This window comes from Trichoderma asperellum, chromosome 2, assembly GCF_020647865.1.
Source record: "Trichoderma asperellum chromosome 2, complete sequence".
NCBI classification, from domain to species: Eukaryota; Fungi; Ascomycota; class Sordariomycetes; order Hypocreales; family Hypocreaceae; genus Trichoderma; species Trichoderma asperellum.
This window is the reverse complement of record NC_089416.1, coordinates 221,108-247,497: the sequence shown is the minus strand read 5'-3', so window position 1 is coordinate 247,497 and position 26,390 is coordinate 221,108. Positions and strand designations below refer to the sequence as shown.

The window sequence follows — 26,390 nt, the reverse complement described above, 5'->3', positions numbered from 1 at the left end:
CGACTTATCGTATTACATTAGGTAGTCTAGTAGGTAAGGAGATATATTTGCCTCTCCGAAAGACTTTACCACTAGTAGGAGTAGGAGTGGTTACTCGTATCACAGTTATAGAAATATCCATAGCGTGCCCCAGTCGGAATATTGACCCTCTATCCTCTTCTCCAATCTCCGGTGCAGGTCCTTCTCCTGTCGTCACAATTGAGTCTTCTTCCAGAGGGCCGACCCATTACCTGCGTGGCTACGAGGTAGATGGAGGAAGTAATGTTACAGCGTACTTTTTGCATGCCATCGATGATGAACATGTCATTCTTGATTGCCAATGCCAAGAGATTACAAATTCCCAAAGTCCTATTAATACTGCTTGTAAGAGAATGCCGAGCCAATAGGCCGATACAAAAACTACATAGTTTAGTACTGTAGTACTGCTAGTAGCAATAGTACTAGGCCATGGAAGCCGGAATGAGACGCTGAAGCCGTACGAATGGCAACACGCCGCAACGTGCTCCACACATAGGCCTGTTACAGTACATATCGCCCCACTGCAGAAGGCACGAGACGTACCTATCAATTCATTCAAGGCTGAAGGAAATCGTACTACTCGTGGGTACGAGGCTGCTCTCTGTGCGTGTGAGTGCGCGCGCGCGTGCTGTCGTATTCCAAAGCCCAGGAATGGTGGCCTTATCCCCCCCTCCTCTGCCTGCAGCCAGAGGTTGTAGGATACATATAGTTGTGGTGTGAGGTGGCAGCTGCATGCGAGAACGAGTACAAATAAACTACGGGTTTGAAAGAAGCTGTTCTTCCGTAATAGATTACGAAGCACAATCCCAATCGCCTAGATCAGGTGCAATGCGACTCTGTGGCGCTCCAGAAGGCGGCGGAGATGGACCGAGTTGTGCTGGGTCGAGCTGAAAACTCGCCACAGGGATCTGGAGAGTTTTGTTCTATTGTTTCTGCATTGCATCCAGCTAGGGGATATTGAAAGCTCGTCCCCGTCCCGCTCTACTACTTGCAGCTCTGAGTGCAAGCCTCTTTTTTTTTTTTTTTTTTTTTTGGTCCCCATCCCGTCTTATCAGGCGTCACCGATGGGACCTGGGATTCTTGTCTCAGTTGAGCTGCATTTCGCCGGCACATGAACGACATTAACCGCCGGCTCCGTAGCAGCGCTGCGACTTATACGGCACCGCGTGTCTGTGATGGCATCATCACCTCACGAATAAAAACATTGTATGTACTCATGTGACCTGAGATGGCCTATAAACACACTACAAGGTATGAAAGATGAAAAACCCAATGGCGTGCAGAGGGCACAGAGTAGGCACATACATGTAGGCTGCAACATGCTGGCACCAATACCGGGAGACTGCGAAAAAGTCTTGACATATTTGAGCCATGTCCGCAGGTAGGTAATTTTACGTGTAGGGTGTCAGTAGCAAATGCGACTCCTAAGCCAAGACGTCGCCAACGGGAAGCTCAGAGACAAAAGCGCCATGCCCATTTACATGTGCACATGCCCGGATTGCTTCACGTCGCCACTGGTCCCAAGGTACGGGACGGCGCGGGCTTTGCGACAGCTGGAGTGGCCGCCGTATCCGTCATTCCCACTTCTTCCCCTCTCGTTTCGTTTTTCCCAATGGACTGATGCAGTAACGTATAAAGAATCAACCGGTGAGCCGCTCCGAGACACCCTGATGATGCCCGCCACATTGGCAGCTCCATCCCACTATGCCCAGCGCAGTCTAGAAGAAGGCCCCGACGCCGAATGGCAGAACGTGCAGTCAGGCTCCGGCATCCTCGCCTCTACTGAAAGGGTCGCACTTTTGTTTGGCGGTGGACGCCCCTCGCCTTTTGGCAGTCCCGAGCGAGGCTGCGAGATGATTCGCCGGGCTGACTGTCGAGGCTAGGAGGCCGGCTGCGCTGGCGACGAATCGAGCAACGCGCGGCCCACGCAGGCCGGCGGCCAATTCGCCGCGCGACTAGTTTGGGACGGCCGGTGTTCTTTCATGTTCTGTTCCCCCTTCAGCTCTCTCTGCTGTTCAGCAGCTGGTGCGTGAGTCCGGGGCTGCGGTCCTGGGAACTGACTGACTCTCTGTTTGCTGCTGAAGAACTATTGGGTTGGATACTAAGGTACATAGACCAAGTCCACGTCGTAGTGGCACATAAAACATACAGGTAAGGACTGGACATAGACTACATGTACGGAGTACACTCAATAGTAGCTTCAATGTCGTATCAAGCGAGGCACAGCAGCAGCCCTTGTGCGGCAACTCTGCAAGATGGGTAACACCAGGCCTCAGCACATGTGTTACGTGTAGTCTCGAGGCTGGCTGTCAGTGCGCCAGACGAGATTGAGATTGTCCACGGCTGAGCTGCCCAGACCCAGAGGCAGTACTGGTATATACATGCAGGCTGGCTGTCGTTGCTAAATATATCGATATACCACTAAGGCGATAAGCTGCGCATTGCCGCGCCGCAAACACGACGACAGCGTGTTGGGCAGAGACACTTGGGCGTCTCATCCAAATTCCTCACTGGTACATTAGCAGGTACCTCCGCACTTTTGCTACAAGTGTGATATGCTGATGTGTTCAAGATGGCATTGAGCTTAGAAGGGCATCTGTACGGCTGGCTTCTGACTCTGGCAGCTCGAGACGCTTAAATATGTGCTGCGCTTAGTAGTGCCTGCTGTCACCCGCATGTGGACTACTTAATGGTCCATACATACCGGCATGGAGGCGTTGAAGCTAGAGTAGTTTATACGGAGTGCCTATCTTGGCAAATGCTACTTGAGTAGGCAAGGTAAGGGATATTTGCCGAGCCGAGCCATCAACTGGCTGTGATGTGTGAAATGGCTTTGAATATTTTGGGGGCAGAAAGAGACGCCAGACGGACACGAATACAGGCCGTTGTGCAGACTGGAGCTATTTTCAGCAACACGAACAAGTACTGCTACCAGTACTAGAGGGGTAAACACATGTACCTCCTACAGTAGGTACTGCATGTGGTTTCAATTCTTGGGCACTGCAGTACAGCAAAGGCACAGCACAGAGTTCCAATGCCGGCAGCGAGATGCAGGCTCAAGTTTAAATCCAGATAGTAACCGGAATAGAATGAAAAGAACGAAAAAGAACAGAAATGTCACAGCTCGCCCATGCCCTCTTCTCAGTACCCTTGCCTTGCACTGTTTCATCCAAATAGCGCCGGCCGCCCCCCTCCTCGTCTTCTGTGCTAATCCTTCAGCAGCCAGGCGCTGCGGAGGTACATGCTACTCGTGCATATGTCGGGCCCTGGAGCAGGTACCTGGCGATTCGCTTGCCGTGCAGGTACTGGGTACCAGCTGTTACAGCCGACGCCAAACCCGGAGCCTGATGCAATCCAGTGACTGCCAACTCGTTTCGAGCCTCTTATGTCTCCATAGCCTGTCAATCCAGATAGACAAGGCCGGGACAGGCCCCAGAGAGCCAGAGCCAGAGCGTGCGAGTGACCCGTGCGAGTGACGCTGCCGTGTCGTGTCATCCATGTCATGCTACCTCCCTCCATGTACTGTACGCTGGAGAGCGGCACTTGCATGCATGCCGCCACCAGCCAATTCGATTCGTGCCGGCCATCAACCAGCGCCTGTGCCGTACAGCAGCAGAGGCCTCGAGCCGGCATCCATCCATCCATCCATCCATCCAATAATGCAGCGGCTGCAGCTCAGCCAGCCAACCAGCCGGACTGCCAGCCAGCCCAAGACCCAGAAATCCCCAATCCAATCCAGCCCGGCGCTGCTTAGCCCAGCCCGGCCGGGCCTTGCGCTTCTGCCTCTCGTCTCGTCTGCCAGCGTCTCTCAGCCGGGCTTGGGCTGTCCCCGTCAAAACACCTCGGCTACCGGCCAATGGGCGCCGCTGCTGAGGCCCTGCACAGCCAGGCGGCCCGCCAACTAAAATATAGCGGCGTGGCCCTTCCCTGGAACGCCCCCAGCCCCAGCGCCCAGAGCCCCTACCGACTGACTTCATACGTTGAGGTGCTCCGTAGCACTGGCAAATACTGACAGCCTCGCCAGAGCCTTGGACCACTCCCTCGCCGGTCCCCTCTTCCCACCCCCCCAAAAAAAGGCCAGCCTTACTCCCTCGTCCTCTATTGCTGTCTCACCTCATCTCTGCTTCTCCCAGCCGGCCGTCGTTTTGCTCCTGTTGCCTCATTTCCATCGTCCAATCCTCCCCCAATTGCCACGTGCTGCTTCTCTGTCGCTGCTGCTGCTACGCTCTCGAGGCTGTCGTGTCTGCATTCAATTCAGCAGTCCAGGCCTCGCCCAGCCGGAAAACTTTCCTCCGCCGTCTCCAGAGCCTCTGCGGCTCATCTGCTCGTCTGCTCGTCTCCTCGTCTCCTCGTCTCCCTCGTCTCGCCGTGCCCTCCGCCGAGCCCGTCCATGGAACCGTCTAGTAAAAAGCGGAAGCTGGCTCCCAAAGTCAACACTGCGGCAGCCCCCAATCCTCAGCCTGCTGCGCAGTATTCTCACGAGACGGTTAGCCTTGCATCTCTCTCCAACTGCCTCGCCAGTCTCGCTCTCTCACCATCTCTGTCCATCTCCCTTTTGCCTGTTCCTTCTATAATTCCTCCTCTTCCCCTACTGCTGCTTCTGCATCTTGCATCGTTTGCTAACGCATGCGGTCATCCATGTCTAGCCACAACAACAGCCGTACGCCGTCCACGATGTTCCGGTTGCTGAACGACAAGACTTCGAGGCCTTTGCGCGCCATCTGCAGGATGCTGCCATGCTGATACAGCGCCAGACAGAGCGTCCGCCTCACAGCGACGTATCCGTATTGCTCTTAAATTGGGAGGAAGACCGTACGGTAGACGAGGACGTCACTTCGATGGAGCAGGTCATACAGAAACAGTATGGCTTCAACACACAGCGCTGGCAGATTCCCACCGTACCAAATCCAAGCATTAAGCTCGGCGTCCAGATGGCCTCTTTCCTCGAAAACGCAAGGCCCAACCATCTCCTCATCATATACTATGCTGGTTATGGGTATGCCGGCCCCGACGGACAGCTGTATTGGGCCTGGTGAGTCTGCAGTCATTTGGGGCGCTCTTTAACCCAAGCTCCTCTCACATTCTCCCCCCTTCTCCCCTCTCCTCTACCCTTGTATAATGCTCGCTATAATCCGCCATCGTCTCTAACTTTGCTTGTCCGTTTAGCAACGCACGCGAAGATGCTGCCAAGCTCAAATGGGATGGTGTGAGATGTCTGTTCGAAGATGCCCAGTCCGACATCCTCTTACTTCTTGATACCTGTGCCAAACCGGACTCTACAGCTGCCGGCAGCCACGGCGTGAAACAGGCAATTGCAGCTTGTTCGCCAGAGCACAAGCTTCGTGACGATCCTGGCCAACGCTCCTTCACCTCCTATCTAGTCGAATCGCTCCATAAGCTGAGTAGCGCGCAGCAGCCCTTCAGCGCTCAGAGACTACACGAAGAGATTTGCGTCCTGAAACAGCAACAGCAACAGCAAAACGCAAGCAGCCCCGCCACAGCTCCTACTACATTGCTCGTAATGCCCATATTCTTCACCCTCACGCCCACAAAGGGACACAGCCTGATGCTGGCATCAATGGTAGGCAGAGCGCCGGCGCCTCCTCTGAATGGCGTGGATGTGCCAGACGGCGGCCAGAACAGTCGCGCTCGTGAAGACAATCTTATCGACGCAGCCTCCGTCGCTGACCTCCGATTTGAGGAGGCTCGGATCTTGGTCTGCACAACGTTCGTCGGGGATGCGAGCCCAGATATGTCCTACTTTCACCAGTGGCTGCAGAACAAGCCGACCCTCAGCGCTGCCATTGCCGTCGAGGGCATGTTCCTTGGCCCCCCCACCATGCTGCTGATATCAATGCCCCACTCCATATGGAATGTTGTCCAGCATGATAAAGTCTGCTGCTTCCTGGGCTACATTAGTTCTCACAACATGATCCATCTGTATGAAAAACTGGTGGGGCCTGGCGGTATCCGGCCGTCTGCCAAGGAAGTAGAGGATGGCCGCATCTTGCTGGAGGCCAGAGAGCTGGCGGCGGGGACACCTTCGCGTACTCGACGGGAGCCAGACCCGTATCTTCATGCAGCGGCCCGCGACGGTCTTGAATACAGGTCACAAAGTAGCCCCTCCGGTGCGGCGTATACGCCGGCCACCCCTCGAAACATTGCGCCGATGAAGCCAAAGGACGACGTCGAGGATTCTGCCGAGATGCAGGAAGCCGCAGAACAGCTCAAGGCCCTGAGCCATGTTCGGCCGAGAGGCGACGACGGGCCTCCTCCTCCTCACCCGCCTGTTCCTGTCCCTGCTGCCCCTACTACGCTCCCTGCCCTCCCTCCACTTCCCCCAATTTCTGCGCTTCCGCCATCTCCAGTACTTCCTGCAGTGCGGCAACACCGGACAACGCTCCCAGATGGCATCCCCGAATCGAGACACAGTGAGGCAAACTCATCCCGCGATATCGTCGAAGCTGCAACTGCTAGTGCCATGGCTGTGGACTCGGCTTCACATTTGCGGATGAAGGCGCCGCGGCGGTCTCTTCCCAAGCAGGAGACGCGTTGCAATCACTGCAGCCACGCACCATTCAAAGATACGTCTTCACTCCGTAAACATATCGCCGCCGCCCATACACGACCATTCCCTTGCGCTTTCTCCTTTGCTGGCTGTGCCAGTACATTTGGATCAAAGAACGAGTGGAAACGTCACATTGCCTCGCAGCATCTCTGTCTGACATACTATTGCTGTTCTGCCTGCCCGCAGAGCGCGATGGAGGGCAAAGGTAACGAGTTCAACCGCAAAGATCTCTTCACGCAGCATCTCCGCCGAATGCACGCTCCTTTCCAGATCAAAAGGACAATTGCCAAGGGCGATAGCAAGCTGATGGCCGAGTGGGACGCTCACGTTAAAGAAATGCAGCAGTCATGCCTGGTCACTCGACGGCACCCTCCTCAAAAGTCAGCTTGCCCCAGGAAAGAATGCAATGCCGTTTTCGAGGGGCCCACGTCGTGGGATGAGTGGACTGAGCATGTGGGGCGGCACATGGAGAAGGGTGAAGCCCAACGGCTGGGCATCGACAAGTTGCTGGCAGAATGGGCTCTTGACGAAGGCATCATTGAGCTGAGAAGCGATGGCGAGTACCGTTTGTGCGCCACAAACGGCGTTTTCCCCGGTAGCAGCAACGGTGGCATGAATAATGGTATCGCCGTCCATACTCAGCCAGCGGTAGAGCACAAAGAGTCCGCTCTCTCCCTTCCAGAACATGCGTCATCTGCAGAAGAGACTTCTGTAATGGAAGCTAAGCCAGCTGAAGATACGCTAATGGCAGAAGGATGAGCCCTTTTGCTAAATCCTTTCAGGAGCAAGAACTTCGGATTATTTACTACCTGTCTGAAGTGACTAGCTTACGAATACTTGGCCGTCACTGCCGCCGTTGTATCAGATCTCTCTGTGCATGCATCCATGATTCCATATGGCCTATACAAATCCGAGAATGACTAACGAAAGCAACGACGATGGAATCTCTGTCCTGCATCTCATTTTATTCTTCTATTTCCTTGACTCGTCTGTCACTCCCGTGCATAACTTCATCATCAAATGCTCTGAAGCCTAGGTTTACTATTAACGGCGTTTATATATATGGTTTTGGCTTCCCAGGTTTTTTTTTTCTCCTCCTTCTTCTCCTTCTTTTTTTCTTTTCTTTGTTTTTCCATCTTTTTTTTTTTTTTTTTTTCATACTCGTCTTATTTTCCTTTGTTTCTCATGGGTGGCGTTGTAAGATTGAAATTCATCGGAAAGGCATCAATCAGTGATACAGCGGGTCTTGTTTCTCATTCTATTGTTTCCAACCTTTTGCTCTCCAGAAGCGGAGTTACGGAGGATTATTCTCACAGATACGGGAGCGGTGCTCATTTTCCAAGAATTCTATGGCCAAACAAAACTGATAGCTGGGTGGGAAGAAAGAAGAATACAAGCAAGCATACAGGCTTTTGAACAAAAAAAAAAAAATGCTGGACGGAGCTCGAATGAAAGAATAATCATCTATAGGGCCGGCTTGTAGACCTCTGTTCCTTTTCCATAGAAGGGTAGACGTAAGAATATTACAATGTTACAGTCCATTATCCCGAGATTGGCAAGGACATTGTCCTCTTTTTTCTCTCTTATTCAGCCAGGCCCTTTGTTGTATAACGCGATACGTATTCATCTGCAAGAGAAGGCCGAAACGGCAGAATTACTCGCTGAGGAAGAAGAGTTGGGAGGAAAGCTAGTTGTTCATATTCCAAGAAAACATAATCGTACTATGCTTTAAAAAAAAGCAATATACTATATATACATGAAGTACCCTTGGGGCATAAAAGCGCCACAACTATATATTCATAAGTTGATGAAGCCAGTGAGAAGTCTCCCCCAGTGTTTCAAATCCAGATTTCAAAACAATCTGCAAGTATATATATAAAAAAATGAAACAATACCTTTAACCAATTCTGATGGAAGTAGGACCATTTAGGGGCAAGTTAACATTGAAAGACTTGCTATTGCTGTTGGCTCCAGTATTGGACTTAAGGGCAGCTGTTGAGCCGCCTAGAATGGTCACCTTGGAGATGACAAACGGCACACGGAGGTCAAACCTGCCGCCCAGGATGAAGAGGCCTTTAGTGTACGTGAAGGTGACGTGGGTGATGGCCTTCTGATTGATGGAGACGCCATCATCAAGGTAGAGCTCGCCAGAGGCAGAGCCAGAGGCGTCGAGCGGGATAAGAAGCTCAAAGTTTTGCTTGCGCAGCTCGGTGGTGGTGTTGGTGGACTTGATGCGGAGAGGCATAATGACACCGCCGCGGATGAAGAGGGGAATGGACGTGGTGTCGACGCCAGTGATGAGGTGGTTTGTGGCGCCACCAACAATCTGAGCGTGCGTGTACCAGTCGTAGAAGATGTCGTCTGGCAGGTAGACGCTGACACTGGTGGAACCCTGTGCTGTGACGGGGGCGACGATCAGGCCCGGACCGAAGAAGTATTGAAGCTCCAGAGCCCAGGTGGCTTGGTCATTCGGGTACTTGAAGAACATAGGGGTGACTGCCGGGGTACCGTCGGTGGAATGGCGGTACATGGCAGTGTAGATGTAGTCGAGCAGGCGGTAGCGGATGTCAATGGCCTTGCGGGCACTGTTAGCCACTGATGTCCATCGGTAGAACTCCTGGCCAATGTTGCCAAGGTCGTTGTGGTTGCGGTAGAAGGTGCTGAAGGCGCCGAGGGAGGCCCATCGAGCGCAGAGCTCCTCGTTGGTGTTGCCGCCGAAGCCACAGACGTCTGAACCGACCATGCCGAACTGGAAGAGGGAGGTGAAGGCCAGCATGGTGCGGATGGAGACGGTGTAGTAGCTCCACTGCGACATGTTGTCTCCCAGCCAGTGGCCGACCTTTGAGCCGGCGCCGGCGAATGTGCTGCGAGTGATGACCATGGGCCGAAGACCTGGTCGGCGAGACTCCATGGCATCGCGCGAGGCTGAGGACATCATGGTACCGTAGAGGTTGTGCGTATCGTACATGGCGAGGCCATTCTGGTGGATGACATCAGTGTTGACGGTGTGGTTAGAGATACCGCCCTTGTCAGAGTTCCACGAGACTTGGTAGGCGGCCTTGTTGTGGATGGGGTACTTGGGATAGAGCAAGTCACGGCCGGGCAGGCCCTTTTGGTCACCCAATTTGTTGTTGGAAACAGAGGAGCTGCTCTTCAAGTTGACGGGTAGACTGCCGCTACCTGCGTTGATTTGCAGTTTCTGAGACTGGTCATCCCGTTTGCCAGGACATCCCTGGGGCTGGAAGTCGCAGGGCCAGCCGGGCAGCGGACGAGGTGGTGACCGGACCGCCGGTGGGGCCGGAGGATAGCCCTTTGCGGCCGCATATGGGTCGTCACATGGGAAGTTGCACGGGAAGTTGCTGGGCTCGTTCATGTCGATCCACAGGGCATCGATATCCAGGCCTGTGTCGGCATTGAAGAAGGTCTGGAACTGACCGTTCCAGTACGATGTGATGTTGGCGGAGAACCAGTCGGGGAAGACGGTAACACCTGGCCAGACCACGCCGATCCAGACAGAGCCGTTTTGGCGCAGCAAGAAGATGTTGTCATAAAGGCCTTGGTTAGCCGGCGGGTAGTCTTGGTAGGCCACAGCAGGGTCAACCATGACGATGTAGTGCTGGTCATTAGCATGGAGGTGGTCAACAAGTTCGCGCATCATGGGCATGGGGAAACGTTGCGGGTCGACGGTGAAGACTCGTCGAAGGTCCATGTAATCGATATCCGTCCACATGGTCTCAAGGGGAATGTTGGCCAGGCTGTAGTTTTGGACAACTTCGGCGACATTGAAGGCGTCTTGGTATCCATATCTGTCAATTGGCACACGATGTTAGTTGTAGTGCTCCAATTCTCATGTACTGGGACATTTCTTGTAATTCATACCGGCACTGGTGGAAGCCCAGACCCCAGTATGGCTGCATGGTTGGGAAACCAGCAAATTGACCATACTGCTGCACAGCCGCCACCGGAGTAGGTCCAGCAACAAAGTAGAAATCAAATACACCGCCAATGGTGTTGTACTCGAGATACTGGTTGCCAGAAGCATCCTTGTTGATCAGGATGTCCATTCCATTGGAGTTGAGGAACAGGACGCCGTGAGAACCCGTGGCACGGTGCTCCAGGTAGAAGGGGTGAGTTCCGTAGAGGTTCGAGTTGGCAGGAATGCCGTAGCTGTCCTGATTCCACATCGTGCGGATGTAGTTGGTCGTCTGGAGGCGGAGAGAATCGGAATGCTCGCCCAAACCGTACAGGTTCGGGTTCACAGGCAGGCTGGTGCGAAGGCGAAGGTACTGCGACTCGAAGACAAGCGACGCTGGGGAGGTGTTGAAGATGACCTCGCCGGTTCTGGCGCGGGTGATGTTGAAGGAGAATGGGCTCGCTGTGTAGCTGAACTTGAGGTTGCTCAGCTGCGATGGGATTGCGCCTCCGGGGCGTGGGAAGACGGATTCGGGGACTTGGTAGACCTGGTTGCCCTTGTCCTGGATAAGGACATGAACTCGGTCCGCTGGTAACTAGTCAGATCACTGAACCAAGCTTTCGTTGCAACGCAGGGTCTCAATTGCTCTCAGGGCGAGCAGCCCTGTAACATAAACATGACGGCGTCATCAGCGGCGACTCACCAGTTTGGTACGTGACCTGGAGAATGAGGTTTGGCAGGTCTGTTCCGTACACATTGCACGCAGCTCCGGCCAGTGTCAGATCGGCCGTCACGCCGGTGGGCGTAACGCGAACATTGGAGGCGTTGTAGCCCGGGCAATCAGCCAGAGCGTCTGTAGTAGCTCCATCTCTGTGGAAGATGGCAGCTGCAGAAGTGAGCCCCGCGAACAGGGCGGCCTTCCAGTGAAGCATCATCGCGACTATGATGACAGCGACGGCTAGAGTGATGGCGAGAGGAGGGATGGATCTCGGGGTCCCCAGATGGCCGGCCATGGCTGCGGTGATGCTGGCGATCCCATATATATACATGTACCGATGCCTGTACCTATGCCTGTCCCTGGACCTGTACCGATGCCTGTACCGATACCTGTGCCTATACCTGTGCTTATACCTGTACCCGGTCGCAAACACGGATAACCGATGGATTCGGCCAAGGCAGCGTTGAATGCCGGAGAGCGTCGATGTCTGGCCCCTGTCAGATGCTCTTGCCCACCAGCGGGCCTAGCTCGTCAGCTGTCACGCCGGCTAGAAGAAGAGTGCGACATGGCAAATCCAAGTTCCTGTTAGTGGCCAATTCGAGGCGGAGGAGCTGTGGATACAGACGAGGAGCGAGGAGGGGCACGCATAGATCATGCATATCTCCAAGACACGGGACCCCGGCAACTGGGGCCCGCGGCGAGTTGGGGTTGGCCGTTGGGACAAGGCGCGAGCTGCGATGCCAACGGATCACCAACGCGAGCCACGGACTACGTACAAGTACTGCAGGTCGGTTGCTAAGTTCGAGGCGTTGGCAATGGATCTTCTTAGCCCGCTGTCTAGCGTGCGGTAACGGGCAAACCGGAGGTTGCTGCAAGGAGACTTGATGGGAGAACGAGGCTTGAGCGACGTCTCAGCAAAAGGCGCCAAGCAGGAGAAGTGAGACAAGAGTCGTGCCCGTCCGGATATTGTCATCTCAATCCCAGACATTTCGATCCGGTTGCCAGGGGAGAGCAGCGAGCCGCACAGTTGGCCAATCCCTGTTCGTTCCGTCTTGCCCACTCCATGTCCTTCACTTCATGTCCGGCGACGGAATCGTGTCCGCTTGGCGGGAATTCGATAGAACAGAAGCTCGATCTCAGGCTGGCGAGCTGAGAAGCAACATGATCTGAAACGCGTACAAGCTCTTATTGCGCAGCAGTATTGGAGGGGGGGTGATGCTGCAAAACGAAACAAAACAAAAAAAAATTCCATGAGCTCATACAAACGAGCGGGGTCCAACAAGAGCTTCCAGCGGCCTCTCAGCAACTCTAACGGCTTCCGCAGCTCTAAGCGCCCTGTACCTGCGCAACTGGCGACCCCAACTCCCCCGCACCGGGCCTCTCTCGTGTTGTTTTTCCGGGGGCGCACAGGGCACCAACAAGGTTTCCCCCCCCTGAAGCCGCCACCCGATGCGCCGCGGGCTGCTTTTCGCCGGGTCTAAAGCCCGCTAAACGCTACAAAGTAGGACTAGCACCGAGTTGCCCCGTGCAGCAGCCCGTCTGCCGTCGGCAGTGATTCCAGGGCAGATTCACACATGCTCGCACAAGGAGTGTTATCATGTATAGTAGCAGGTATTAGTAGTAGCAGTACCTACCAAGTACCTAGCATCTGCACTCTTGAAAAAAGTGGTTATCCGGTCCTCATCTCATCAGGGAGCATCTTAATTACCCCAGCTTCTCCATTCAGGCGCGTAACGGGCCGAATCAGAGGGCGGCGAACCGAGCCATATCCATATCCATACGGCACTCATGCTTGAGCGCGTGCCTTGCCAGTAATAGTCCGCCGGCCGGAATGAGGTGCCAGCATCGAGGGCGAGCGATGAGCACGAGTCAAATATTGCGACCCCAGAGCACGTATGGAGGGCGTCCGATGTAGTCTGGGATATTATTGAAGTATTTGATCATGTTACTGTACTGTAAGCTCGATACAGCTCTTGGAGTTGCTTGTATATACGTAAAGCGCCCAACATGTCGCTTCTCACATTATCATGCAGATCATCCGACTCATGCAGCGTCGCAGCACTACAATCGATCTAAATCAGACGATCCCCCTTGCTTCCAGCAAACGTGCCAAAGGTAGCAATCTTTGGGTACCATTTGTCCTTTAATTGTTTTCTTCTTCGGCGCATAAACGCCCGATGTACGTGTTGCATATCGACCATTATGGAGCAAATTTACATGTACTTGGCAGTACAGCTTACCTGCTGCCTACAATGAACTGATACCTGATATCAAATCAACCGTGTGCATGTGATATATCCGCTTGGCCGTTGAATGCGGCCGACCCTAATCCATAAAGCAGCAAAAGCGGTGGTGTTTTTGAGTTCAAGCAATTGTATCGAGCTCCATTCTTCATCTTGGCACGGTAGCACCAGCATCAGTCGCCGTCGACAAGTTCCGAATGGTGGCACCGCATTGGACCCTCGCACTAATAATGAGGGTGTGGTAATTTCCCGCCCGCCAACCGCCGGGCTCGCTTGGCGTCACGGTCCTCCGCTCATGGGATCCTGGGTGCAACGCTGAGAGATCTCTGGTGACGGCATCTGGTTTTGTTTCTTCATTCCTTTCTTCTCTTCCTTCTTCCCCAACAGGGACGCCTCATACATGTAACCGTGTCTTTCTATGTTCTGTAAGCTGTATCCCACCACGCCACGTGAGCATAAACCTGGACCAAGTTTTGTTAGCACCGAGTAACAGGCACCCCTTGAGAGCGAAAGCTGTGAAAGGCTTGACCTTCTTGTATAGGCCAAGATTCCGCCTGGGTCTTTTTTTTTTTTCTTCTAACCACCTTTTCTCGGCTCTGCCTCGGTGCCTTAGCTATGCCGAAGTCATTGGGCTGCAATGCGACGCTACAGCCTGTTAAATGTGCATAAACTATTTGTTTTGTTTTGCCCTCGCTGCATGTTGGTCCTCTGTGTGGAGAATTGGTACCTGCGGCGTGGTCAGATGCCATTCCCAACTTCTTTATCCGTAAATAGAGCAGGAGATGCGGCGCCAACTACATGCAAAAGGAAGCAGTATCCCAATTAACTCTGCTCAGTGATGGAGATTTTCAAGCCAACGTATTATTAATATCTGCTACCATGTTCAGTAAACTCTGTGGAGCATAACCAAGAGAAGTCAATCTCACCTAACCTAGAAGTGGTGGTGCTCCATCCGTGCCTTCACTTCTCGATCTAGCTGACATAGCTATAGTATTACGGATGCATCTCTCATCATTACGGTAGATTAGCACTAGAGGTACTATTTAACAATATTCTACTTGGTACTTTTTGGGCGGTAGGATACATGTATGTTGTGGTACTCGTATGCGGCCTTGCTCGCTTCGCTTCTATTTCAGTTTCTTAGCTGGGAATAAGCTTATTTCTTGCCGAGAAGCCACTCTTCGACTCGGCACGGCAGCCATCTTTATGAGTGAGTGCCTAACTCTCTGTGCTATGTGGACAAGGAGGATTAAAAAAAAAAAAAAAACAAAAAAAAAAAGAGCCAGTTAATATTCTGCTGGTGATTGTTGGATTTGCTATGATCCCCCCTTCCGCGTTAACTGGCTTGCCCTCTCTTCCACAGCGAAAATCGCACGTGATTGGCTTCTTGATCGCCGGGATGCACGAGCTTTACGCTTTACTTGTATAACGGAGTGATGAACAGGGAACCAAGATTCATAATACACAGCGTGCAATGCATAAAATACATGCGCAGATTGAATTGATACGCTGGCAAGGCGACGAATTGTAGCTCGCGCTGGTCCAGAGACCCCGCCAACACAAGTCAGTGTACATACAGCCCGCCCAGTAACACGCAGATGCTGCTGTACCGCGTCTGTATCACCTGTAAGCCAGCTGGCAGCCCCTTGCGTCTCGCGCGCAACCCATTCTTTTTCCACCTGAGACAGGAAGAAGGAAAAAAAGAGCGAGCCGAGGAGCAGACGGAGAAGAATTCGCATTGTTCTCGGCCATTGGCAGCCCGAATCTCTCTCGTTGCCGCCCAAAAGTCCCGTCTCTCGCAGCGCCGCCCTCTAGCAGCAGCAAGGACTCGCAGGGGGCCAATGTACAGCGCCGCCACGCCTAGCTGTCGCGGTACTTTGACTATCTTAGCGAGCCCAAGGAAGCCCCAACAATGGCGGCCGGAGCCCCAGAGCCTCAGATCTTCGCTAACAACCTCCACCAAGATCAAGCCACGCGCGACATGAACTTTGCGACTCCGCCCAACTTGGATCCCATTCTCCAGCACCAGCAAAACCACCAGCAGCAGCCACAGCCACCGGCACAGCTACAGTCGCAGATTCAGGCGCGGCACCAGCTTCAACAACAGCAGCAACAGCAACACCAAAACCTCCAGCAACAGCACCAGCAGCAGCAGTTCCAAATGAACGGCATGAATGGCGCCAACATGGGCGCCGTCATGCCCGCGCCCACGCCGGCCGGACACCAGGCCGAGCTCAACTACATCTACGGCATGGTCGAGGAGCTGAGCCGGCAGCTCGCAGACAACAGAAAGGTTACCGAGGACATCGTCAGCGGCCTGGGGCGGGTGCGCAACAAGGCAAAGGCGCAGGGGCTGGGCAACAACGAGATGATCTCGTCTGCGGCCGACGACATCAATGGTGGGTTGTGATTGAAACACGCCTTTCTGCTTCGTGTAATGCTAATCTGTACTGGCTTCGCAGCCCAAGAATCAAATCTCGACACCATCATCTCAGAACTCTCCGAGTCCTTCGACAAGGCCAAGCATAGTCGCGATGCCAACGCCGCCCTCCTCTCGCAATACGCAAACGCCATCTCCCTCATGCTCAAGCAATTCCACGAATACAAGTCCAAGCACGTCGCCGACGTGGCCGCCTGGCACCGCTCCTACCGCGCACAGCTGGATGAGGCCCGTCGCGAGAACAGCAGGCTGCGCGAGCAGATATGGGAGATGCAGACTCACGCCGGCCGCGCCAACGAGTCACTCCGCAAGTTTCGACGCAAGTACGATGAAGATGAGGAGCGGTTTGCGAGACGTGTGGATGATACTGCTCTGAGGCAGGAGCTGCGCTTTTGGAAGCGCATGGCAATGCCTGAGCTAGAAGACGACGACCCGTACTGGAGCGGGGATGATGATATCATTGACGAGGCTGAGAAGGAGAGGCTGAGAGAGCTGGAATTGCGGGCGGCCCAGGAGCAGCACATGGTTGACAGCCAGGGTGAGGATAGCGATGAGCAGCACCACCTGTCTTCTATGGGCATGATGGGTGGCATCGCTATGCAGAGGGAGGACTCGAACAGCCAGATACTACCGATACCGCCTCCTCGGCCTCTCAGCGCGGCGTCTAGTACAGGCTCAACAGGCAGATGATGAGACTGAGAATGGAAATGTAGGACCCGATGTAGAACGAGATGCATCCAACGGCATCTTGACATGAAGGGTAATAAGAATGGAGATGACGTATACCCGAATCACGATGCCACGAGTGATGAGCAGAGGGCTTTTGATGGATTGTAAATACATGTAATGAATGGGAAGAGAAGAGCAGGTCCAGGTGGTATGGCATGACATTTGATCAACCGACAATCGTTCTGTCGAAACCAAGAGAACGTAGAACAAAGCATGAATATTTCATTAAAGGTACATTACGGGTATCGTGGACCATTTCTTTCCGTCCGTCATATTAGATTATGTGCTTTCTCAATCCTCTTGTTTTCCAGTAGCTCTGTAGTCATTCCAATATAATATTACATGGCAACCAAAGCCAAAGTGCGTTATAACTGCTTTGCAGTCTTTCCTTAAGCGAGACAGCAGTAGCATCCCTAGCAGCCAGACGGAGCTAATACCCGCTCTGCTCGCGTCGGCCATCGTCTTCTCCATCCCTATTCTCCTTGGACGAAGCCGCAGCCTCGCCCGCCTCCTTGATACCCTGCTCGTCACCGCGCAGCTTCGCAAAGTACGCCTTGATGTCCTCTGCGCCCACGGCCTTGCCGCTCTCAGCAAACTGCTTGAAGAACGGTGTGAGTTGCTCTTTGAGGTGGTTATATGCCATGACGCCCTCAATGGCCTTGACGCGATCCATGTTGCGCAAGGCGCTTTCACCGCGGTCCAGCAGGCTGCCACTTCCGTGCGTCGAGCCTCCGTGTTGGGAAGCACCGTCGTCTGACAGAGGGGGCTCGTAGACTTCTTCCTCTTCTAGGAGCTGTGGGTGGGCGTTGAGTTTGCCGTAGCAATCTGAGCAGTGGCACAGTTTCTCGCGGAAGTCCTCTTTGAAAAAGAGAGAGAAGCGCCCTTCGGGTGCGACGGGAAGGTTAGGCAGCTTGCACGATGCTAGGCCGCCATCCTTGGTTTCTCCCTCTGCGGCGTGTTCTCCTGGCTTGGCAGCATCTTCAGTGAGCTGTACTGCAGTATCTTCCATTACGGTAGATTCAATAGTTGATGGCTGGTCCTCGCTCTTAATGCGCTTCGCGTCTGTCATCTCTTCATCCTCATTGTCTTCGGCCTTGCGTTTCTTGGATGCAGCTGTTGCCGTGCTCTCGTTGGACGGCGACGGTGCAGAAGCCGCGGGATCATTTAGAAACAGAGCTGGTAGGAAGCCTGAGGTTCCTGCATACTGTTTGATCCATGGATTTGCTTCCACACACTTGTAACATAAGAACCCTTCAAAGTCGTCTTCAGCTGGGAACCCAGGAGGCATCGGCGGCTCGTCATCCTCATCCTCAACTGCCACATCTTCCGCGGCCTCTGTTGTGCTATTGTTTGACTGGGCCTCGTCTTTTTCCGTAATTGTTGCAAGGGCGCTCCCCTTCTTCTCAGTCTCCTTTGGTATAGCCTTGGATTTGCTTTTGTTCATCTGCTCAAACCACTTGGGCCCCATGCCTACCAGGCAGCCAGGATGATACCAGTCCTCTCCACAGCCTCCAGTCTCGGCAGTGCCCAGCCCAAGGCATTGGAACATGGTTCCTTTTTGCTCAAAGGGGTCATAATCGCACTCGCAACAGCAGAATCGGTTCTTGAAGTTGTCATTGTACTTGTTGTTCACATCCGGCTCTTCAGAGTGTACGTTGCCCTTTGTATTGGTCTCGCTATTGATGCGTAGCGTGCATGGGCTGCTGGACGGGAAGCGCGTGGTTCCGCAATCGCAAGTGAAGTTTCTCTTCTGGAAGATCTCCACAAGAGTATGTTCGCCGTGGCATGAGACTGAGCAGGCATAGCACATGCCCGCCGGGTTCCAGGCATCTTCAGGCTTTGTCGGCGCAGGGTTGCAAGTTAAACAAGCAAATACATTTTGTCGAAGCGGACCGAGGATCTTGGTACATGTCTCGATGCTCTGTAAAGACAAAACGGTTAGTAATTGATAAATTTGTGTGTATAGTGGGATATAGAGCCTTGATGTAGGTGGACGTACGTAAGGCAGGGCCTCGCGAGCGTCGGCTTCGAGGATTTCTTGGTCGCGAAGAAAGCTATCAATATCAGCGTCAGCAGGACACATCTCGCACATCTGACAGGCGGCCAAGGCCAAATTGCAACCTACTCAGCGGCAGTTTGAGAGTCGTCGGACGCCCGCGATTGCTGGGAGAAGCTGTTGCTGCGGCCTGTAGCACGCTCTGGCTTTGTCTCTGCGGCGGATAGCGATAACGATTCGACCGTTGGAGGTGGAGGAGCGTTGTCGGACATGGTCGCAAGGCAAACAAAAAACTATACAATTGAAGAAGAGGCGATATCCCTGGAGATGGGGTGGATGGACAAAGTCCAACAGAAGGAGATGAGAGCCGAATGCTGCCAGAAGAAGGGCTGTGGCTGTAGCTTGTGGCCCTGTATACTGCAGTACCTAGGTAGTACTAAGGCTGCTTTACCAAGTACTATGTAGGCACCCTGTGGCAGATGCTACCGTAGTAGACAATATAAGTTGTACGTGAAGCAGCGCGTTGAAGTGATTTATTGCTGAATTATTTTGTCATAGTGACACGAGATGAACGGACGCCTGAATCGAGAGGTGCAGAAACCACTTTACGCGTCGATGCTAAACGGGCCTAGCGCCGATCAATTAACGCGTCTTCAGCGCGTTTAGCACGCCTAGCAGCACCAAGCTCAGCCAATTGCTCCCTAATCTCGTTGCCCCCACCGACAAGGCACAAAGGAGCTGCGTCGCCAGATTTCGCTTTTCTTTCTTCAAGCTGCAAACCCCCAAAGCAGCCGCCGCCGTCCAGCGTGAAGCCATTGGTAGCCGCCGCTATGAGGTATGCCGATTGACTCTATCCGCCACACGTCTCTTCTAACTTTCAGCACCAGTTCTCCGCTTCGTGATCACCCTGCATCTGGCAATCGTGGCTCTGCCCCGCGGTCAGGCCGCAAGCGCTCTCGCCCTGACGGCGACGATGTGTCTACGCCTGGTGCCCTGAGCTCCAGCCCACTGCCCTCGTCTCCACCGGGGCCTCTCAACTTTGCGCATGGAGTCGAAGACGACGAGGATATCGAGGAGGAGGCAGAGATCCAGGATGACATTGATGACATTGACGAGATGGCGGACGATGATGTCGATCTGTTCCGCGAAGGTTTCGAGGCCGATTATAGAGATAGGGAGGATGATGTATACGAAGGCGCCGGATTGGATGACGATGGCGATTACGACTCTATGGATCTGGGCGAGAGGCGGCGACTGGAGGCCCAGCTGAATCGACGAGACAAAGAAGTTGCCCGTCGGCAAAGAATCCCCGCTGCATTCCTCCCCGGCGATGACGATGACGGCGATATCGACCTGACGGCGCAGCCTCGTAGACGAAGACATCACTACGACGAAGACCCCGACGATGCTATGGATGCTGACATCATGGAGGAGGAGCTCTCTCTCGAAGCTCTGGGCGATGTCAAGGCCTCTAATCTAACAGAGTGGGTGTCTCAGCCTCCAGTCCAGCGGACAATCAAGCGGGAATTCAAGGCGTTTTTAACATCCTACATCGATGCCTCGGGTTCTTCCGTCTATGGCAACCGGATTCGGACTCTGGGTGAAATCAACGCAGAGTCTTTGGAGGTCTCGTACGAGCACCTGGCCGAAAGCAAGGCCATCCTCGCCTACTTCTTGGCCAACGCTCCTGCAGAGATGCTCAAGCTCTTTGATGAAGTAGCCATGGATGTTGTGTTGCTGCACTACCCTGATTATGAACGGATTCATTCCGAGATTCACGTCCGCATCTTTGACCTGCCTGTCCACTATACCCTCCGACAACTGCGTCAATCGCATCTCAACTGCCTTGTGCGAGTTAGCGGTGTTGTTACTCGTCGGAGTGGTGTCTTCCCTCAGCTCAAATATGTCAAATTTGACTGTGGCAAGTGTGGTGAGACTCTGGGCCCTTTCCAACAGGAGTCACATGTCGAGGTTAAGGTCACATTCTGCCAAAGCTGCCAGTCTCGCGGCCCCTTTACTCTGAACTCGGAAAAGACCGTCTATCGCAACTATCAACGACTCACGCTGCAAGAGTCGCCGGGCACTGTTCCTGCTGGACGTCTTCCCCGCCATAGAGAAGTCATTCTTTTGTGGGATCTCATTGACAAGGCCAAGCCTGGCGAGGAGATTGAGGTTACGGGTGTGTACCGAAATAACTACGACGCTCAACTGAACAACCGCAACGGCTTCCCTGTTTTTGCTACTATTCTTGAGGCCAACAACGTCGTCAAAACCCACGATCAGCTTGCTGGATTCCGCTTGACCGAGGAGGATGAGCAGGAGATCCGAAAGCTGGCCCGCGACCCCAATATTGTGGACCGAATTGTCAATTCAATCGCCCCCAGCATTTACGGACACACTGACATTAAGACGGCGGTTGCTCTATCTCTCTTTGGTGGTGTTGCCAAGACCGGTCGAGGAGCACATCACGTTCGTGGTGATATCAACGTGCTCCTTCTTGGTGACCCCGGAACGGCTAAATCGCAAGTCCTCAAGTATGTTGAGAAGACAGCACACAGAGCCGTGTTTGCGACTGGTCAGGGTGCCAGCGCTGTTGGTCTGACGGCTAGTGTCCGTCGAGACCCCTTGACAAGTGAGTGGACGCTTGAAGGCGGCGCTCTCGTCTTGGCGGATAGGGGCACATGCCTCATCGACGAGTTCGACAAGATGAACGACCAAGACAGAACATCGATTCACGAAGCCATGGAACAGCAGACCATTTCTATATCCAAAGCAGGTATTGTGACCACGCTACAGGCACGGTGCGGCATCATTGCTGCTGCCAATCCGATGGGAGGACGATATAATTCAATGATTCCGTTTTCGGCCAACGTGGAGCTGACCGAACCTATCTTGTCGCGTTTCGATATCTTGTGCGTTGTGCGAGATTTGGTAGAGCCGTCTGAAGACGAACGGCTGGCGAGGTTTATCGTTGGTTCTCACGGGCGAAGCCATCCTTTGTCACAGGCTCGCCCAGACGCAAATGGTACTGCCGCTACAACTCAAGACAGCGCAATGGACACTCAGCAGACTAGTGCATCAAGAGGCCAGAGGGATGGTACGGAGATTCCGCAGGAGTTATTGCGCAAATACATCTTGTATGCCCGAGAGCGCTGCAGCCCCAAACTCTACCACATGGATGAAGACAAAGTAGCGCGACTTTTCGCAGATATGCGAAGGGAATCTCTTGCAACAGGAGCTTATCCGATCACTGTAAGTTCAGGTCTAATCAGTTGACAGACTAACATTCTTTATCTGGCATCGCGCGATACTAACACCTGCGTTTTAGGTTCGTCATCTTGAAGCCATCATTCGAATTAGCGAAGCGTTCTGCCGAATGCGCCTTTCTGAATACTGCTCAGCACAAGACATTGATCGAGCAATTGCTGTTACGGTAGAGAGTTTTGTTGGCAGCCAAAAGGTCAGCTGCAAGAAGGCTCTGGCGCGAGCCTTTGCCAAGTACACGCTGGCCCGGCCGGGTGCGAAGAAGGGAGGTAGCGGAGCGAGCCAGCGGCGACCAGACGCTGTGATGGCTTGATCAATTGGTTTTTGTAATGTGATAATGGGGATAAGAGGACGGATGTATGGACATGTTTACTGAAGATGATGAGGCCTTGGATTAGAGTATTGATGGCGTTTGGAATTGAATTAAATAGCACAGGGAAAAAAAACAATGGATACGAACTTTACAATAATGGCTACACAGCCGTATCCAAACATGTATACCATGTAATTTTGGGAGCTTTTGAAAATAGTCGGATTATTAAAGCTTGCAATACATGAATGTTCCCGGACACCTTGTTCGCTGTATCGGATATGGTACAGATCTCATTAGGATAGTAATCGTTCATGCTACTCTTTTCTTGGAATTTGTCTAAATGTACATACACAAGGTGGCAATCTGTACCTTTATTTTGAGCTTGAATCCGGCCTTTGCAATTCTTGCTCCTAAAGGCGTAAGCGCACCGAGAACAATGCAAGAAGCTGCAAACATCTGTGCTCCCAAATAGCCCCCCTTCTGTCCCTGTATTATGGCGCCACCAATGGCTGGACCTGTAAGCGTCGAGAAGCTTACGAAACGCATATTCATTCCAACACGGGTTCCGGTCCTACTGGGATCAGGAGTCATGGTTGTCGAGACGGCTGGGAATAGCGCTTGTAGCGATGCTGCAATCAGCCTGTAGACAATGGCGAACACATAGAGACCGGCAGTTGATGTTACCGCTGCCCAGCAATACATCACGAAGCTGAGGGCAAAGCTCATTGGAATAAGCATATTGAGCATGCCAACACATCTGCCGGCAATAATAGTCGGCAGAGTGCGGCCAATGATGCCGACTCCATTGAGAATCATGAGCCCAGGTCTATGGGTTCCTTGGTGCCGATTGTATGGCGTGCAAAAGTCCACAGATAGAAAAGCGCAAAGTAGAGACCCCAGAATTTGAGAAACATGCTTATGGAGAATAAGATAAATGGCAGGTCAGTAAAGGCAGATGTATCGGTCCTCTGGCCTGTCTTGCGTGGCGGCAGACGAGGTTTGAACCAGAGCAAGCAAGGCAAGTCGCAAGCATGATGAAACCCATGGCTCGTAAAGTCCTTGCAAATCCAGCATCATCGTGAAAGATGAGCCAGTTTACCGTGACGGGGTATACAAGACCACCCACAGAGGCTCCTGCAGCAGAAAGACCTACAGCAAAGGCTCGATATTTCTTAAAGTACTGGGAGAGAATGGCCAATGATGAGCAAAAACGAGAAGCCATTGCCGATGCCAAGGCAAATGGCTTGGGCGAAGAATATTTGCCAGTAAGTTTTGCAAAGAGACGTCATGAATATGCCTAGCAATTGGAGAAAAACTCCACATGCAAAAGTGACTCGAAAGTGCCCAGCATCAGTAAGACGCCCTGCGGTGACGCCGATGGAGAATAGGAAGAAGACCTGCACACTTCCTATCCAAGGAGATTTGAGGACTGAGACTCTCAAACGATTTGGGCATAGTATTCTTGAAAGGCTCCATAGCCATTTGCTACTCCCCAAGTGTTGAAAAAGACAATGTGCATGAGTAGAAGATGCAGCCAGGCAGTAATACCGCCATCTGGGGGATCTTTGGGCCTGAGCTCGTCGTTTTGACAACCAAGGGTTGATTGTTCTGTAGCGGACACGAAATCTCCCTTGGACCCTGAGACTGCCTTTTCGAAGTCCATAATTGACATATCTATGCACGAATATTCCTCTTGGTTGGTTTCTTAGTACTGCTTTGTACAGGCACTACTCGAGTAATACAGCGAGGCTAAGAACATACACCTTACATACTACTCCGTATAGAATACAATATACAAAGTATATGATCCTTTTTAAGGAAAAAGGTTAACAATGGAAATTTCCCTTCACAGTGAATCATCATCTCATCTCAGCAAATGTTGGTTTCGCCGTACAAGTTATAAGTCGACTTCCGTTCTATGCGTGATAGCCGTCCGTTACCGTCTTTCCCGCTACGACGCTATATCCGATTTTAGCAAAAGTCCCCGCGTGGGCATCATGACGCAGAATGAATCCAGTCCATTGTGCCTTATTCCTTGCCTCCTTCATTTGTGGCTTTTGATGGACGTTGGCCTCTTGCTTGGGAAAAAAAAAAAAAAAAAGAAAAGAAAGAATAGTAAGAGATATTTGCCATTACATAATTGATACGATCCTGCATCCGCTGAGGACCGCCATGACTCGGCAAGAAGGGCGCAAACGGTCGAAGCTTGCGTGCCAGACCTGCCGCGACCTCAAGCGCCGGTGTGATGGCGCGCGTCCTTGCGGAACATGCGTGCGGTTTGAATACGAGTGCACCTACAATGTATACCGCAAGAGACGGGACGTGGAGCAGTACCTGGGGCCGGTCGGCGAGCTGACGCCGTCGCGGTCCAGCGCAAAGTCTTCTCACGACGAGTTTCCATGCACGGCGAGCCCGCATATCCAGGCCCGGTCCGTCGAGGCAAACTCGTGTCCTGCGTTTGTGCGGACGCTGGCGCTGAGGCTGGATCCGAAGAGGAATCCTCGCATGCTGAGCTTTGCCTGGAACGCCTTTCTGGGATCGCGGCAGACTCTGCCGACGCCGTCGTTCCAGTCCATCACAGACGTGGTGTCGCAAAAGAGGCTGGAGGACTTGGCGGCCGTCTATTTCCAAAAGATTGACACAGTCTATGGCTTCGTCGATCGCAAAGCAGTAGAAGACGGCATACGACGGCGGTGGACGGTTCAAGACGCCACTCAGGCGCAGGACGCCATACTATGCAGCATCGGCGCGCTGGGATGCCTCTTCTCACAGACACAGACCGACGCTGCCGACGCTGCCGAATCTGCGCTGGTAGAGCTGGCAAAGCGTCTGCTGGAGAGGACGCTGTCCGATCCTCCGACGACAGACAGCATCACCGCATGGCTGCTGCGAGTTACTTACCTGCGAGTCGCGGGGAGCCAGTATACTGCTTGGATGGCCAGTTGCACGTTGATGCACATGATAGACGCAGCCGGCTTCAACGTCGAGTCGCCTGGGAAAGCGGTGCTCCCGTCCGCGCCTCAGGCAGTTGGCATGGAAATGAGGAAGAGAATCGTGGCCATTGCGCAGCACCTCAACGTGTGGATGTCGTTCGACATGGGCCTCACTCGCGTGGCCCTCCCGAACATCAGCACGGCAGTTTCTTCAGCGCGAGAAGGCGACTATACGTGTGAAATCATAGAGCTGCTCCCCTTCTCGGTAGAGCTTGATCCGCAGAGAAAGCCCACAACGCTTGAGCTGGAGTGTGCTCTGCGGGTGGTGTTGAGCCGTGTGCACTCCAGCCCGCCTTCAGTTCTCGCTCAGTGCAATCTGGCGCTCTGTCTCTGTCGCCGCCTACGATCGATGGAGGTTGCCCTGCCAGAATCCGTACTCCAGCAAGTACTGATGCTAACGTCAAATGGCATTCAGGCCGCTCAAGCAGTGTTGGCCGCTCGAGCACCTTGGCACCAGATGATCTATGTGCCATTCCAGATCGTTTGTGTCCTGCTTGCCATAGACACTGTATCTTCAATCTCTCAGCTGCGAGGTGCGATGCAGTGTCTTCAAGACATTACTGCTGTCTACAACACCGAGGCAACGCAGGATGCCTTGAAAACCGCTCGCTCGCTTGTTTTCCTACATCAAAAAGGAAAGGAAATGTTTGCTTCGGCCTTGGGCGAGATACTGAAGAATGACCCGACGACTCCCGTTGGAGAAGCACCAGGGATCCCGCCGATGCTTTTGGAAGATGCGTTTGGCACGGGCAACTTTACAGATCAATTCTTTGGCCTCCCGTACAACGATATAGATCAACTTGTGAATCCTGATTTCTTTTGGAACATTAACGGCTATGGGCTTTGAGCTAATGACAATACCACGAAGTTTTTGCGTAATATATTAATACCCCGGAATCTTTAATTCGAGAATACGAAATATTTACATACATGGTCCGATTTAAAGTTGGATAAAATGAATGTGAAACGAGGAGGAAATGCACAGAATTTGCTCTAGCGTGTTACGTCAAATTGAATTCTCGAAACAAGTGACAACTCATTAGCCACAAGACTTGGATTTCCCAGGTTGGTAAGCATACCAACTATTTTTCAATGTAGTGTTCAAAGTACATATTCTAACGACTATCGGGTAAGATAACTTCATCAGGCCATCTTCACTCTTAAGAGCCATGTGCATGAAACAATTTCTTTGCAC

General features: G+C 52.9%; 9 protein-coding genes across 9 annotated transcripts; 6 read left to right on the top strand and 3 right to left on the bottom strand.

Annotated features, from left to right (window-relative positions):
- Positions 1 to 3,874: 3,874 nt before the first annotated feature.
- On the top strand, positions 3,875 to 4,030 carry TrAFT101_002382 (uncharacterized protein; the record flags this gene model as incomplete). Its single annotated transcript, XM_066126589.1, has 1 exon — positions 3,875 to 4,030. One exon carries the CDS (start codon positions 3,875 to 3,877, stop codon positions 4,028 to 4,030), a length of 156 nt encoding a protein of 51 aa, XP_065982693.1.
- A 378-nt stretch (positions 4,031 to 4,408) lies between these two features.
- TrAFT101_002381 (uncharacterized protein) lies at positions 4,409 to 7,345 on the top strand (the record flags this gene model as incomplete). Its single annotated transcript, XM_024901728.2, has 3 exons — positions 4,409 to 4,504; positions 4,665 to 5,050; positions 5,185 to 7,345. The coding sequence occupies 3 exons, from the start codon at positions 4,409 to 4,411 to the stop codon at positions 7,343 to 7,345; spliced, it is 2,643 nt and encodes an 880-aa protein (XP_024763457.1).
- A 303-nt stretch (positions 7,346 to 7,648) lies between these two features.
- TrAFT101_002380 (uncharacterized protein) lies at positions 7,649 to 8,002 on the top strand (the record flags this gene model as incomplete). Its single annotated transcript, XM_066126588.1, has 1 exon — positions 7,649 to 8,002. One exon carries the CDS (start codon positions 7,649 to 7,651, stop codon positions 8,000 to 8,002), a length of 354 nt encoding a protein of 117 aa, XP_065982692.1.
- A 258-nt stretch (positions 8,003 to 8,260) lies between these two features.
- TrAFT101_002379 (uncharacterized protein) lies at positions 8,261 to 12,274 on the bottom strand. The gene is made up of 3 exons (XM_024899327.2): positions 11,203 to 12,274; positions 10,466 to 11,087; positions 8,261 to 10,392 (listed from the first exon to the last, which is right to left on the bottom strand). The coding sequence occupies exons 1-3, from the start codon at positions 11,546 to 11,548 to the stop codon at positions 8,484 to 8,486; spliced, it is 2,877 nt and encodes a 958-aa protein (XP_024763456.2). The 5' UTR covers positions 11,549 to 12,274; the 3' UTR covers positions 8,261 to 8,483.
- Positions 12,275 to 15,114: 2,840 nt separating this feature from the next.
- Positions 15,115 to 16,994, top strand: TrAFT101_002378 (uncharacterized protein). The gene is made up of 2 exons (XM_024899508.2): positions 15,115 to 15,859; positions 15,923 to 16,994. Exons 1-2 carry the CDS (start codon positions 15,373 to 15,375, stop codon positions 16,588 to 16,590), a joined length of 1,155 nt encoding a protein of 384 aa, XP_024763455.2. The 5' UTR covers positions 15,115 to 15,372; the 3' UTR covers positions 16,591 to 16,994.
- Positions 16,771 to 19,147, bottom strand: TrAFT101_002377 (uncharacterized protein). The gene is made up of 3 exons (XM_066126587.1): positions 18,755 to 19,147; positions 18,629 to 18,683; positions 16,771 to 18,550 (listed from the first exon to the last, which is right to left on the bottom strand). The coding sequence occupies exons 1-3, from the start codon at positions 18,895 to 18,897 to the stop codon at positions 17,060 to 17,062; spliced, it is 1,689 nt and encodes a 562-aa protein (XP_065982691.1). The 5' UTR covers positions 18,898 to 19,147; the 3' UTR covers positions 16,771 to 17,059.
- A 225-nt stretch (positions 19,148 to 19,372) lies between these two features.
- On the top strand, positions 19,373 to 22,496 carry MCM2 (MCM DNA helicase complex subunit). Its single transcript, XM_024899340.2, has 3 exons — positions 19,373 to 19,460; positions 19,513 to 21,877; positions 21,954 to 22,496. The coding sequence occupies exons 1-3, from the start codon at positions 19,456 to 19,458 to the stop codon at positions 22,200 to 22,202; spliced, it is 2,619 nt and encodes an 872-aa protein (XP_024763453.2). The 5' UTR covers positions 19,373 to 19,455; the 3' UTR covers positions 22,203 to 22,496.
- Positions 22,497 to 22,538: 42 nt separating this feature from the next.
- TrAFT101_002375 (uncharacterized protein) lies at positions 22,539 to 23,424 on the bottom strand (the record flags this gene model as incomplete). Its single annotated transcript, XM_066126586.1, has 2 exons — positions 22,539 to 23,117; positions 23,302 to 23,424. 2 exons carry the CDS (start codon positions 23,422 to 23,424, stop codon positions 22,539 to 22,541), a joined length of 702 nt encoding a protein of 233 aa, XP_065982690.1.
- Positions 23,425 to 24,252: 828 nt separating this feature from the next.
- Positions 24,253 to 26,373, top strand: TrAFT101_002374 (uncharacterized protein). Its single transcript, XM_024907566.2, has 2 exons — positions 24,253 to 26,264; positions 26,330 to 26,373. The coding sequence occupies exon 1, from the start codon at positions 24,375 to 24,377 to the stop codon at positions 26,040 to 26,042; it is 1,668 nt and encodes a 555-aa protein (XP_024763451.2). The 5' UTR covers positions 24,253 to 24,374; the 3' UTR covers positions 26,043 to 26,264; positions 26,330 to 26,373.
- The last annotated feature ends 17 nt before the right edge of the window (positions 26,374 to 26,390 follow it).

What these genes read in the sequence shown, in the direction of transcription:
- MCM2 (XM_024899340.2), top strand. An exon ending in CAGGAGCTTATCCGATCACT is followed by an intron (nt 21,878 to 21,953) that starts GTAAGTTCAGGT and finishes CCTGCGTTTTAG; the next exon opens with GTTCGTCATCTTGAAGCCAT.
- TrAFT101_002374 (XM_024907566.2), top strand. Translation starts at nt 24,375, where the DNA reads ATGACTCGGCAAGAAGGGCGCAAACGGTCGAAGCTTGCGTGCCAGACC.
- TrAFT101_002379 (XM_024899327.2), bottom strand. Translation starts at nt 11,548, where the DNA reads ATGTATATATATGGGATCGCCAGCATCACCGCAGCCATGGCCGGCCAT. An exon ending in CCAGGTCACGTACCAAACTG is followed by an intron (nt 11,088 to 11,202) that starts GTGAGTCGCCGC and finishes ACTAGTTACCAG; the next exon opens with CGGACCGAGTTCATGTCCTT. An exon ending in CTGGGCTTCCACCAGTGCCG is followed by an intron (nt 10,393 to 10,465) that starts GTATGAATTACA and finishes GCCAATTGACAG; the next exon opens with ATATGGATACCAAGACGCCT.
- TrAFT101_002378 (XM_024899508.2), top strand. Translation starts at nt 15,373, where the DNA reads ATGGCGGCCGGAGCCCCAGAGCCTCAGATCTTCGCTAACAACCTCCAC. An exon ending in TGCGGCCGACGACATCAATG is followed by an intron (nt 15,860 to 15,922) that starts GTGGGTTGTGAT and finishes CTGGCTTCGCAG; the next exon opens with CCCAAGAATCAAATCTCGAC.
- TrAFT101_002377 (XM_066126587.1), bottom strand. Translation starts at nt 18,897, where the DNA reads ATGTCCGACAACGCTCCTCCACCTCCAACGGTCGAATCGTTATCGCTA. An exon ending in GACTCTCAAACTGCCGCTGA is followed by an intron (nt 18,684 to 18,754) that starts GTAGGTTGCAAT and finishes TGATATTGATAG; the next exon opens with CTTTCTTCGCGACCAAGAAA. An exon ending in CTCGCGAGGCCCTGCCTTAC is followed by an intron (nt 18,551 to 18,628) that starts GTACGTCCACCT and finishes TTGTCTTTACAG; the next exon opens with AGCATCGAGACATGTACCAA.